Consider the following 12356-nt stretch of genomic DNA (forward strand, 5'->3'; position numbering starts at 1 on the left):
TTAACGGGTAATGGATTTAATTTGACCAGATATTACAGGTATTTACGACGGCGCCACATGCTCAAAAGCTCCGAGACTACTTATAAAGAAACAAAAGTGCCTTCATTCAATGGCACTCTGAAGCAATTGTTGCTTTCAACATGTGGCGCCGTCGCAAATACCTGTATTATCTGCTACAGTACTAACAACGTTTATTCAGTTTGCGGTTTGGGCGTGACAAGTACTCAAACATGATTGGCTTATGAACAATAAGCATTCTTAATATATTTTAGGTGTTCACGGTTTTCCTGGTCAAACTGTAAAAAACCTCATAAAATGTACATTTTAGAGTCTTGAAAAATTTGTCATTGTCATTTCTTTCTTTATGCACTTCTTTCGCACCCTTTTGCACGGAAAGATCCTAAAGTGCTTAAACTTAAAACGCCTACTAATTAGAACATCAGAACTTTAAGTTTTTGTTTTTGTGTAAAAAAAAAAAAAAAACAAGAGGAAGAAACCATTGACATTTGGTGTTCTATTATACGAATGAAAAATGGCTCTTCCTCGAAACTCTGTCTTTGCCTTAAATGGAAGTTCGCATGAGGACCTTAAGATGAATAATTGTCACCAGTAAAATAAGTCTGAAAACACACTTTTAAACAACATTTACATATCTTTTGTCTTCCTTCACCGCTTATGACGTTTGAATGCTTTAATCTTCTCAATAACTCATATATTTGGAGTAACGAAAATGACATGTTGACGCATCAGATTCCAAGTAGTTTTCTCAACTTTTGGACGACGTTTCTAAAAAAAAATGAAGAAAGTAAAAAAAAAAAAAAAGAAATAGCGGGTTAAATGGTGATTAGCAATAATTTCGTTGTGAGTGATAAATGAATAAAGAAATTATTTTATCCCTGAAACCGTTTGCACAGACATGTGTTTAGTTAATAGCAACGAGTATGACTGTGACATGTAGACTACAAGCCCTCAATATCTAACTTCACTTTGAGCAGGTAACCGGCAATTAGTTATTTCGCTTTAGTCCATTGCAAACAGTTCTTTGCAGGAAGGAAAGCACCCGACTCGGTGAATGCGAACAAAAATTATTTTACTCGCTAACCAAAGCAGTTCGTAAAAGAACTATAGTAAAGAAACAGTAAGTATATTGTAAGTATATTGGCGACTGATTTTGAAACCATTTCGCTGAGAAAAACGTACCTTTTTCTCTTGAGCACGTGCCGAATTACAAAACTGTTCAACATCTTTCTTTTCAGTAATTAAAATTATATTCGAACAGCACTTACCATTCTTTTCGGGTTCTTGAGGCCCAAATTCAAACGTGACATCATCGCCAATTAGAACAAATGGAGCCCAGCATTTAATGGCGGAATACTCCTTTGTCTCTCGAAGAGATTTCATAGCATGATAAAGAGCTAAACTTGCACTTTTTCTATCTGCCAAGTGTTGGTAAAAACTCTTCATGAACAGCAAGGTTGCCTCATCATCAATAGCCCAGAGTGACACCAAAACAGACCGGGCACCAGCACACAGGAAAGCTCTGGCTATTCCCACCACACCCTCAGATTTTACCTCTCCCTGACCACTATGACAGCAACTCAGCACAACCAGCTTTGCCTGAAGACGAACTGCATGAACATCGCTCATCGTTAACATGTAATCTTCTTCTTCGGGGATCTGTGATGTGCGGCCGGGATTTGGGGCCAAAACAATTTCTCCAAATTCATCATCTCCATGAGCAGCAATATGGATTAATGCAATTGACTTCATTCTTTTCAGGACCTCAGCTTTCGTTGCATTTTCGCCAGTGAGAGGCGCAGTGTTTAGAAGTTCTCCAATCATCTCCGCCTCTTTTTTCGCGCATGGCAACTGTTCATACATGGATACACCGGTGCCCCAAGTGATTTCCTTCAAGCACGGATCACCCACAAGTAGCGCTTCACTCTTACTGTTGAAGTCGTTAGGTGCACTTACGATCAGTTTCAAAGCGGTCAACGAGGGAACTGTACGGATCCTGACAGAGTCACTCAATGCAGAATAAGGAGCCAAGCAAAATGGTCCATCAGGAACAAAGATCAAGTCCTCACCTTGGAGCAAGTCTGCAATGGGACTGATTAAGAAATCATACAAGGACTGCAAAGGGTTGTCGAACACGCTGAAAGACTGAAAGGATTCCTCATCAGCTTCTCCAAGGCAAGAGAAGTCGCTGCGATGTCTGTGTACCGAGCGATTCTCGCATCGGACAACAGCCCCCGCGTCAATCTGCTTCAAAGTAGTCTTTATAAATGAGCCCGCACTTCCATTTTCGATTTCCTTTTGCCTATAGTTTATTCCGCTTCCTCTTCTCAGAAGCCAAAAGCTGATAGTGTTCCCTGCTAGTCCTATGAAAACTGTTTGTAAAGGCAAATATTTCATAACAGCGGAGATACTTTCCGTCCTCGCAATTGCCGAGGAAGGTTCTTCGTCAACGCCAAAGTGCATCTTCAAAATGTCTGTCAAGGCCTGTGCTCGTCCTTGTTCAGCAGCAAACAAAGCCTCATCAACCTCTCTACTCTTTAAAAGTGCTGTCCACAGAGCTGTGTACGCAAACTGATTTGTGTCACGAAAACTTATTTTCCATGCATCTTCTGACTGAAGAAGACGCCTTGTTTCATCAAAATGTTTTATGCTTAGACGATAAAAATTAAGGGCTTTGCACAACGAGCCTGAAACTTCATGAAAAAGACCAAGATTATAACAAGCGAGTCCCTGCTCTACTGGATCCTCCGTTTCCTTGGAAATAGTAAGATGTTGTTCGTTACAGAAAAGAACATTTTCAACCTCACCTCTATCGTAGAAAGCAGCACCGAGATTACCATAGGCCCCTCCCTCCCCGGCCCTATCCCCTACTTCTTTTGCAATGCTAAGATGTTGTTCGTGATACTTTATGGCTTCCTTAAAATTGCCCAGACTTCGATAAGCGTTGCCGAGGTTACCATAGGCCTGTCCCTCCCTGGCTCTATCCCCTACTTCCCTTGCAATGCTAAGATGTTGTTCGTGATACTTTATGGCTTCCTTAAAATTGCCCAGACTGTGATAAACGTTGCCGAGATTACCATAGGCATTGCCCTCCCCGGCCCTATCCCCTACTTCTTTTGCAATGCTAAGATGTTGTTCGTAATACTTTATGGCTTCCTTAAAATTGCCCAGACTTCGATAAGGGTTGCCGAGGTTACCATAGGCCTGTCCCTCCATGGCTCTATCCCCTACTTCCCTTGCAATGCTAAGATCTTGTTCGTGATACTTTATGGCTTCCTTAAAATTGCCCAGACTGTGATAAGCGTTGCCGAGATTACCATAGGCATTGCCCTCCCCGGCCCTATCCCCTACTTCTTTTGCAATGCTAAGATGTTGTTCGTGATACTTTATGGCTTCCTTAAAATTGCCCAGACTTTGATAAGCGTTGCCGAGATTACCATAGGCATTGCCCTCCCCGGCCCTATCCCCTACTTCTTTTGCAATGCTAAGTTGTTGTTTCTGATACTTTTTGGCTTCCTTAAAAATGCCCAGCCTCCGAAAAGCGTTGCCGAGATTACCACAGGTTCCTCCCTCCCCGGCCTTATCCCCTACTTCTTTTGCAATGCTAAGATGTTGTTTGTAATACTTTATGGCTTCCTTAAAATTGCCAAGACTTAAATAAGCGCTGCCGAGATTGCCATAGGCATTGCCCTCCCCGGCCCTATCCCCTACTACTTTTGCAATGCTAAGACCTTGTTCGTGATACTTTATGGCTTCCTTAAAGTTGCCCAGCCTCCGATAAGCGTTGCCGAGGTTACCATAGGCCTGTCCCTCCCTGGCTCTATCCCCTACTTCCCTTGCAATGCTAAAATGTTGTTCGTGATATTTTGTGGCTTCCTTAAAATTGCCCAGACTTTGATAAGCGTTGCCGAGATTACCATAGGCCCCTCCCTCCCCGGCCCTATCCCCTACTTCTTTTGCAATGCTAAGATGTTGTTCGTGATACTTTATGGCTTCCTTAAAACTGCCCAGACTCTGATAAGCGTTGCCGAGATTAGCATAGGCCTTTCCCTCCCCGGCCCTATTCCCTACTTCTTTTGCAATGCTAAGATGTTGTTCGTGATACTTGATGGCTTCCTTAAAATTGCCCAGACTCCGATAAGCCCTGCCGAGATTACCATAGGCCCCTCCCTCCCCGGCTCTATCCCTTACTTCTTTTGCAATGCTAAGATGTTGTTCGTAATACTTTATGGCTTCCTTAAAATTGCCCAGACTTTGATAAGCGTTGCCGAGATTACCATAGGCCCCTCCCTCCGCGGCCCTATCCCCTACTTCTTTTGCAATGCTAAGATGTTGTTCGTGATACTTGATGGCTTCCTTAAAATTGCCCAGACTTTGATAAGCGTTGCCGAGATTACCATAGGCCATTCCCTCTCCGGCCCTATCCCCTACTTCTTTTGCAATGCTAAGATGTTGTTCGTGACACTTTATGGCTTCCTTAAAATTGCCCAGACTCCGATAAGCCCTGCCGAGATTACCATAGGCCCCTCCCTCCCCGGCTCTATCCCTTACTTCTTTTGCAATGCTAAGATGTTGTTCGTAATACTTTATGGCTTCCTTAAAATTGCCCAGACTTTGATAAGCGTTGCCGAGATTACCATAGGCCCCTCCCTCCCCGGCCCTATCCCCTACTTCTTTTGCAATGCTAAGATGTTGTTCGTGATACTTGATGGCTTCCTTAAAATTGCCCAGACTTTGATAAGCGTTGCCGAGATTACCATAGGCCATTCCCTCTCCGGCCCTATCCCCTACTTCTTTTGCAATGCTAAGATGTTGTTCGTGATACTTTATGGCTTCCTTAAAATTGCCCAGACTCCGATAAGCCTTGCCGAGATTACCATAGTCATTGCCCTCCCCGGCCCTATCCCCTACTTCTTTTGCAATGCTAAGATGTTGTTCGTAATACTTTATGGCTTCCTTAAAATTGCCCAGACTTTGATAAGCGTTGCCGAGATTACCATAGGCCCCTCCCTCCCTGGCCCTATCCCCTACTTCTTTTGCAATGCTAAGATCTTGTTCGTAATACTTTATGGCTTCCTTAAAATTTCCCAGACTGAAATAAACGCTGCCGAGATTACCATAGGCCTTGCCCTCCAAGGCCCTATCCCCTACTTTTTTGGCAATACTTAGTTGTTGCTTGAGGTACTTTCTGGCTTTTTTAAAATTTCCCAGACTGTGATAAGCGTTGCCGAGATTGCCACAGGCGTTTAACTCTCCATCACTGAAACCTATTTCTTTAAAAATCCTTAATGCTTCTGTGCAATCCCTCTTAGCCTGTTCAAAATAAGCCAAGGCATAATAATAATTGCCCAGATTGAAATAAGCAATACCCTCCCCTTTTCTGTTTCCCTCTTTTCTGGCAACGTTAAGCTCTTGTATATGCTCCTCGAAAACGTTCATCTTTTTGTCTGCCATTCTTGATTACAAGAACTCTTGAGAACAAGGAAGGTCGTCTTTGAAAGAGAGGGCGCACCTTGAAAAATACGAAAGAAAGCATGAGAACTTCAATGCACTGTTCACAAATGCTGCAGGTACGTAGCCAAACCAACACTAAAGAGACCGCCGGTCATTATGAGTCTTACAAAGACAATTTTCTGCTGTTGACGTCAAACTCTTTACTTCTTTTGTTGAGCCCTTAGTTTGATTTAAACTGAATTTTTAAAGACAGGATTGACCGCACAAAATAGACGTATTTAAATGGCATAAATTTGTCTCATATCAGACTTAACTCAGCCAAAGTAATACTGTTGTCTTTTTGTCATCATATTTTCCTGATCAAATCAAATTGCTCTTGTCATACCACTGCTTAAAGCTGGTGGTCAATCACTTTTTATGACAAACAGACTGCTCTAAATGTCCCCTGGATTCCCAAAGTTGCTCTAGAAAGTAATTATCTACAACCGTCTTGTAAGTAGCTTAAACTAGAAGTTACTTATATCAAGCGATGTGCTGCGAAGTGAGTTATAAAAATAAAGTTAACAACAACAAAGATGATGACTGATGTTTACAATAACAATTTATTCCCGGACATTTTGTTGTGCATTGAGTGAAAGTAATGCCTCAATATGAAAAATGAAGAAGGCTAGTGATAGCAAGGGAAGGAAAGGGTGTAAACATAATAGGTAATCAACAGAATGCAACTATAATAACTTGTTTTTTTCCACATATTCTCCTAGTCATGTAATAACAATGTAACAGAAAGAAAACGTGGTATCAATGTTCTCCAAATAGACAAAGAGTTTTTCGAAACACAATGTGAACAAATGTAATCATACTGAGGTGAGTGTTCTCCTTAAAATATGAAGATACCAGATACATTTGGAAATAGAAGACACCCTATCATTTTAAAATACAAGTTGAAAATGTAATCACAGTGAGGTCAATGTTCTCTTTTAAAGGGTAATGTTGTGGACATTCATAAACAGAAGAGACATTTTTAAAACACAACTGTAACAATATAAAAATAGCGTATGACAACGGGCGATTGTCTTGAATTGTTTGCCTCAGAAGGCGATTTTGTTACCTCAACGGGCGATTGATTTTGTTCTGTGACCTCAATGGCGGGCGATTGAACTGTCGAGCGAGCTTGATTTGGCAGGTAAATCAGGGACAACGTGTTTGTATCTGGAATTCTTTGACTTTCAAGTGCATTCAACTATACATCCTGTCTCCTTCGATTAAAATTTGGTCAGCTGTATGTAGCAGTATCCCAGTGCTGCACTGGAAACGACTGTGCACACAACAGCGCTGAAAACGCATAAAGCAGCATTGCCTCCCCCTGGAAATTTCACTAAAACGTTCGTGACCTTGATGACTACTTCCAGCGATCGATAAAATTGCGTTTAGCATGATAACACTGCGTTTAGCATGATAACACTGTTGAAAAAGCTATAATAAACTCACCTGATCGACGATAAACCAGTGGGCAACCAGTGGGCTGAGCACGCACAATTCGGAAACTACTGCCGCTGATCCACCGTACTGCAGCTACTCAAAATCATCGCCACCGAAAGATAGATCACAGATTATAAAGCGCCTAGGCCCCACACGGTCAGTCAGACATAGTGTTGCTGCTTCGCTAAGGCTTCGCAACAATAAGTTACGTCACATTTATCACAGTATACATTACACTAAGTTTATGTTTTCTCTACATTGCGCATTTACTAACTCTTTACCACTGATTAACCTGTACAAGAAGTCATCTTGCGCCTGACGGCAGTGAACATGCCATAGGTGTGTGTTTATTTATATTCTAAGGCCTTTGTTACGTTGGATAAAATAATTCTGCTTCATAAACGTGAATATTAAAGGTCCATTACGTTGGCGTAATTTGTTTGGTACGTTTCACGTCCATTGATATATGTACCCACTCTCCGAAAGGATCCATTCTCGTTCCCTTATTTTTCTTATCCTATGTTCATGACTTCAGTGATGTATTCAAAATACAGACCTGATTTTATTTGCTATTGTTGATATGACGATGCTAGTCTCTTACGTCTAACGAGATGCTTCTGTGAAGCATACACTGGGTTGCCTGTGGTACGTCCTACAGAAAATCAGAAGGCACTGAATTGTGTGGTATTGAAATACAGCATACCAGTCTCTGAAGAATAACAAATAAAAGAGAGCGAGAAACATTGGCCTCTGGGCTGACATGTTGATAATTTTCAAGTTCCCTCACAACTTCTTTTCACCACAAGTGTGCCCTCTGAGCATCTGACAGCTTTGTAATACTAAACTTCACTGAAGTCAAGCCCTGTTTCGCGGGGTTAGTGTTAGGATGGGAGACCAAAACAATAAACCCCTCATAAAAAAACAGAAACATCTGACCGAAAATACTATTAACGATAACAACTGCGAACTCAGCAAGGTACAGATTCTGTTAGCTTGCTTTATGCAAAACAAATATTGATGAAAAAGCAAATAACTATTAATACACAGTTTTCAGAAAGACCAGAAGGAAGTTTCCCGGACGGTCGATCGAAAATAAAATATTTACGACATGAAAACAACATTAATTTTGAACCGTGAATATAGAATATAAAAAGTTACGATCAGCGACAAACATTTTGGGAGATTTTTGCTACGTTCAAGTAAATTGCAAAATCGAAAGTGACATGGCCGGAATTCAGCGGGCGTCGTGATTAAGTTACCGCGGCATGTTTACTCGCCAAACAGTGAAGCATGTGTGTCAAATGATGGCAAGATACCGGGTTTTTGTAAGTTTCTTTTTCCGTCAAGTGTTATAAAGTTTGACAATGAAATGAGCGAAGTCAAAACAAAGATCACAATCGCCCAACTCTTGTTTATGCAAAGTCAAAATTTACTCTCCAAGACGCGTACGACGTTATTTATCACCAGGTAATTCCATCATTTAGGCAATAGCAGCTACTTTATTATTCATCTGCGTCACAAGTTTTCACTGATTTTGGGGCTCAATTTGTTGAAACTCAAGCACGCTTCCAACAGGCCTGTGAACCCTTCTTGCTTACAGAGCAATACTAAAAAACTTCTCCCATATCACATTTCAACCTTAAGCTCGAAAATTCAATACACAACATGATATTATAATTCACAAAGGCAGAAAATACCACAGAATCCTTTTCCAGCGAAATATTTATTGAAACAACAACATATTTGCTCTTAGAGGCGAAACCCTCTTCCTATTTCATTGCGTGCGTGAAGACAAGAAACTCAATCGTGTCAAATTACCATGTACTTCAGGTAAATACAGCTCACTTTGATTTCGTCTCGACGGGCGATAGATTGTTGTCGAAGTCCAGTGCTCGTCGCTTTTGAGATTCCTGCCTATTTTATCCAACTGACTTTCCATTATTGAGCTCCATAAGGGTATATTTTGTTTAAGGATCCACTAAAACGCCATTCGCGTTGCATGACTTTCGGCGCAATTGCAGGCTAAGTTAATGATTCTACTGTGTCCACCAAAGAAATCTACGCAGTTCCACTAACCTCAAGATCCTAAGAAAATACGCGCAGAAGGCTCTATACACAAAGACACCACTTACCAGGGGAGTGACAGGCAAGACTTTTACCGACACGGGAAAAAAAAAAAAAATAAATAAATAAAAAATAAAAAAATAAAAATAATAAAACAAATAAATTAAACGCAGATCTCGACTGGGTTTGCCCATAGGCAACCCAGTAATTAGAACAATTGCTGATATGACGATGCTAGTCTCTTAGGTCTATAGTTATTTGGTAACCTAGTTGATGACAAAGAAACATCCACTAAAAACGTATGGAAAACTAATTCCTTATTCTGTTTAAGCCTCGAGAGAAAGACGTCATCTTTTAACGCAAATCTGAAAAAAATGATGAAAGAATTGAACAGATCGTAGAATGGCCTTTCTTGGGGATGTACTTGCCTGACATCTTTCTTAGAAACCCTGAATTCCTCAATCGGCTTACAAAATCTCTGAAGCTATAGCATTTAATTTCAGGTATACTAGTTTTTCTAAATCTTGTTTAAGAACTCTGTAGTACTGTTCAGTTTATCCTTCCAATTATTACTGTATTATTGTTGTGCATGTACAAATCCGATCTTCGTAGTCTTGCTTCTTTGCAAAGCGTACAGTCAAAATAATTCCTAAATCAATTACTAAGACCCATGCAATCTTGAAAGAATTAGCACTATCAAATTTTCGGATATTAGATTACACGAACTAGGTAAATTTGTGTATTCTTAAGAACATTCTCTTCCACCATCAAGGTTTTATTCATAATTTTCTATTGAAAACCACGTCTATGACTTTTTCACTAGATTTGAACAATGTTTTTAACCTTAAACTCTGTAGAACTATTCTCCGCAACTTCCGCTACCTTCTAGCTAAGTACTAGAAAGCTTGTGGCAAAAGAAAACAGGTTTAAACTGATGCATACTTCCCTTTTTTTGCAATGGAAACACGAAATTAACAAAACTAAAGCTTTGGAATACCCTTCCGATTTATCACATTGTATGGCACCCACTTTGAAAAAGGGAAATTAAGGTTTTTAATTTCACACAGAGTTTGTTTCATTTGTTAACCTTATTGTGGGGTTGAGAGTTTGCTTTGTGAATTGCTCCCCCCGAATTTTACAGACTCACTAACCCTAATTTTTATCTATGATTTTTCCTCAACTCACCATCCACACACACAATATTCCCCACAAACTACTTGCTAATTAATGAATGTTCTGGTTAGTGGAGAGGAACCCCTTCTTGTAAGGCGGAATCTTTTGTCAACACTATTAAGGAAGCCACAAAGGTTGCTATTGAAACTGCTGCTGCTATTATTTGTAAATAAACCACTCCCAACTGGACACTCTATTTATGGTCATTGTTAACAGCTGTTATTATGAGTTCCTGATCATGGCATCAACCACCAGTGAGAAAGTAATTGACAATGTAGAAGATAATTTTAGCCACCATGGTCTTCCCTTAACATTGAAGTGACACAATGAACCTCTATTCAGCTCAAATAATTGCCACGAATACTGTAAGCAGAATGGAATTGTGCCCCTTGCAACGAGCTGTCGCGATCGTAAAGGGCCGTGACAGGGGATTTCCCCCGGCTACTTTAAAATAGAAACAAATCAAAATAGCTTCAAGAAAGTCTGCATTGAGAATAAAATATCTTTGAAAGAAAATGAGTGAACTGAAATTTCTGGAGCACGCGAAACTTCTGCTTTACAATAAACTTAATGCAAGCTGGAATTCGTCCACAAAAGGTTTAAAGACCTTCGAGAGGTTTCCGTTGTGAAATGTCAGCGACAATGTAGGCGCACAACTCTCAATTGTCAATTTCAATATGTCAAGAATTGAGGCAGAAGAAACTAGATACCTTTTTTTACGAGTGCAGCCTCAAGTTAATCGAGTCAAAGAAATGTAGACCCCAATCTCTGCCCATTTAAGTATGATCATTCGGACTCTTGTTTCTTCCTTTCCTATTTCTATCGAGCAGAAATGCATCGCGCCGAGCGGTCAGGAAAAACAGAAGTGTCATTTTTCACTTCACACGTATACGTCACTGTAATACGTCTACGCTCGCGGGCTAACAGAGGGGCACGCAAAATTTCGGCATGGAATGTTCTGGTGGCGCAATGTTCGTGTTCAAATTATTATAATTGGGAAAAAACCATGCTAAAAAAATCAAGGACAGCGTGCAACTTGCAACTCCTTTCCTTGGAACAAAGCTGGGGATTTTAGGACACCAATCTTATATCCAAATATAAATATTCATGGCCAAAAATAGGATCGAAGGTGCACGCACGGAAAAATGTGAGCTAGTTGTTACATCCAAAAAACTTCAGCTCTTAACCAGAGTAAAATGCTTCAAGGTCATGAGTTTCTGGTCAAAATTAACTCATAACTTCAGAATTTGTATGATAATGTATGTTTTCGCTTTTGTATTTGGTTTGCTGTTAACTACGATGTTTGACCCAACAATCTTCATTCACTTTAGTTCATCTCATGTGAAGTGCCATGCCATGAAGTTGCATGGCGGCCAGGTCCTAACACAAGATCAGTTTTGAAAAATTATCTTGTCATGGCTGGTAACTGAGAAGTGTGTCAAATACAAAAAAAAAAAAAAATTTCCTTTGTCTTCGTTTATGAACTCTGAATAACCAAAACGATACAAGAAGTGTATACAATTAAAAAGGCACACAAGCTTAGAAAACTTAAAGTTAAAACTCAAATTCTGGCCGCTATGTTGATGTGTTTCTGCTAAAAAACCAACATAATGTCTCCATACTAAACTCTTTCAATTTTGATGGCACATTTTGATGAAAAAAACCCGTTTTATGGAATACCACAAATCTCTGAGACTTGAACAGGCTTGGTTGTTTTAACTGCTCTAATTCTAAATTATTTATTCATTTACTTATTTATTAGCGGAAGCGACAATCAATTACGAAAACAAAAATAGACCCATTTATGAATAACCACATAATATATGGCTGCTTGTCAAATGCACAATAAGTCACATGAAAGGTCCATTTTGTCACCAAGAGAATCATTTCTGAGTCTTAGAAAAAGCCAAAAGTCATGATTCGTGAGTTTTTTGTTCAGAATCATCCTGAGCTTCTTGAACAATAGAGTAGCAGCATAAAAAGCACAAAGCTTCACATTATTTCTCATAAAAACCCTCACAAAATTAAACAGCTGAAGGCACGCATATATGAGATGAAATGCAGTCGAGTTATCTCAAATCAAAAATGCCAGGAGATACCATTCCGAATTCGGAATAAGCTTTCACTCAAATCAATTTAAAAAAAAAATGCTATACACGCACTACCGT

General features: G+C 39.9%; 1 protein-coding gene across 7 annotated transcripts in view; it reads right to left on the reverse strand.

Annotated features, from left to right (window-relative positions):
* Window positions 1–472: 472 nt before the first annotated feature.
* LOC137974439 (tetratricopeptide repeat protein 28-like) overlaps window positions 473–12356 on the reverse strand; it is an 86830-nt gene continuing 74946 nt past the window's right edge. For all 7 annotated transcript variants that reach the window (XM_068821416.1, XM_068821421.1, XM_068821418.1 and 4 more), the window contains 2 exons: window positions 1287–5530; window positions 473–786 (listed from right to left, as the gene is read on the reverse strand). In XM_068821416.1, coding sequence (XP_068677517.1) covers window positions 767–786; window positions 1287–5472 — 4206 coding nt within the window. In that variant the 5' untranslated portion in view covers window positions 5473–5530 and the 3' untranslated portion in view covers window positions 473–766. The remainder of the gene's footprint in view (window positions 787–1286; window positions 5531–12356) is intronic.

The sequence above is a fragment of the Montipora foliosa genome, chromosome 10 (assembly GCF_036669935.1).
Source record: "Montipora foliosa isolate CH-2021 chromosome 10, ASM3666993v2, whole genome shotgun sequence".
NCBI lineage: Eukaryota > Metazoa > Cnidaria > Anthozoa > Scleractinia > Acroporidae > Montipora > Montipora foliosa.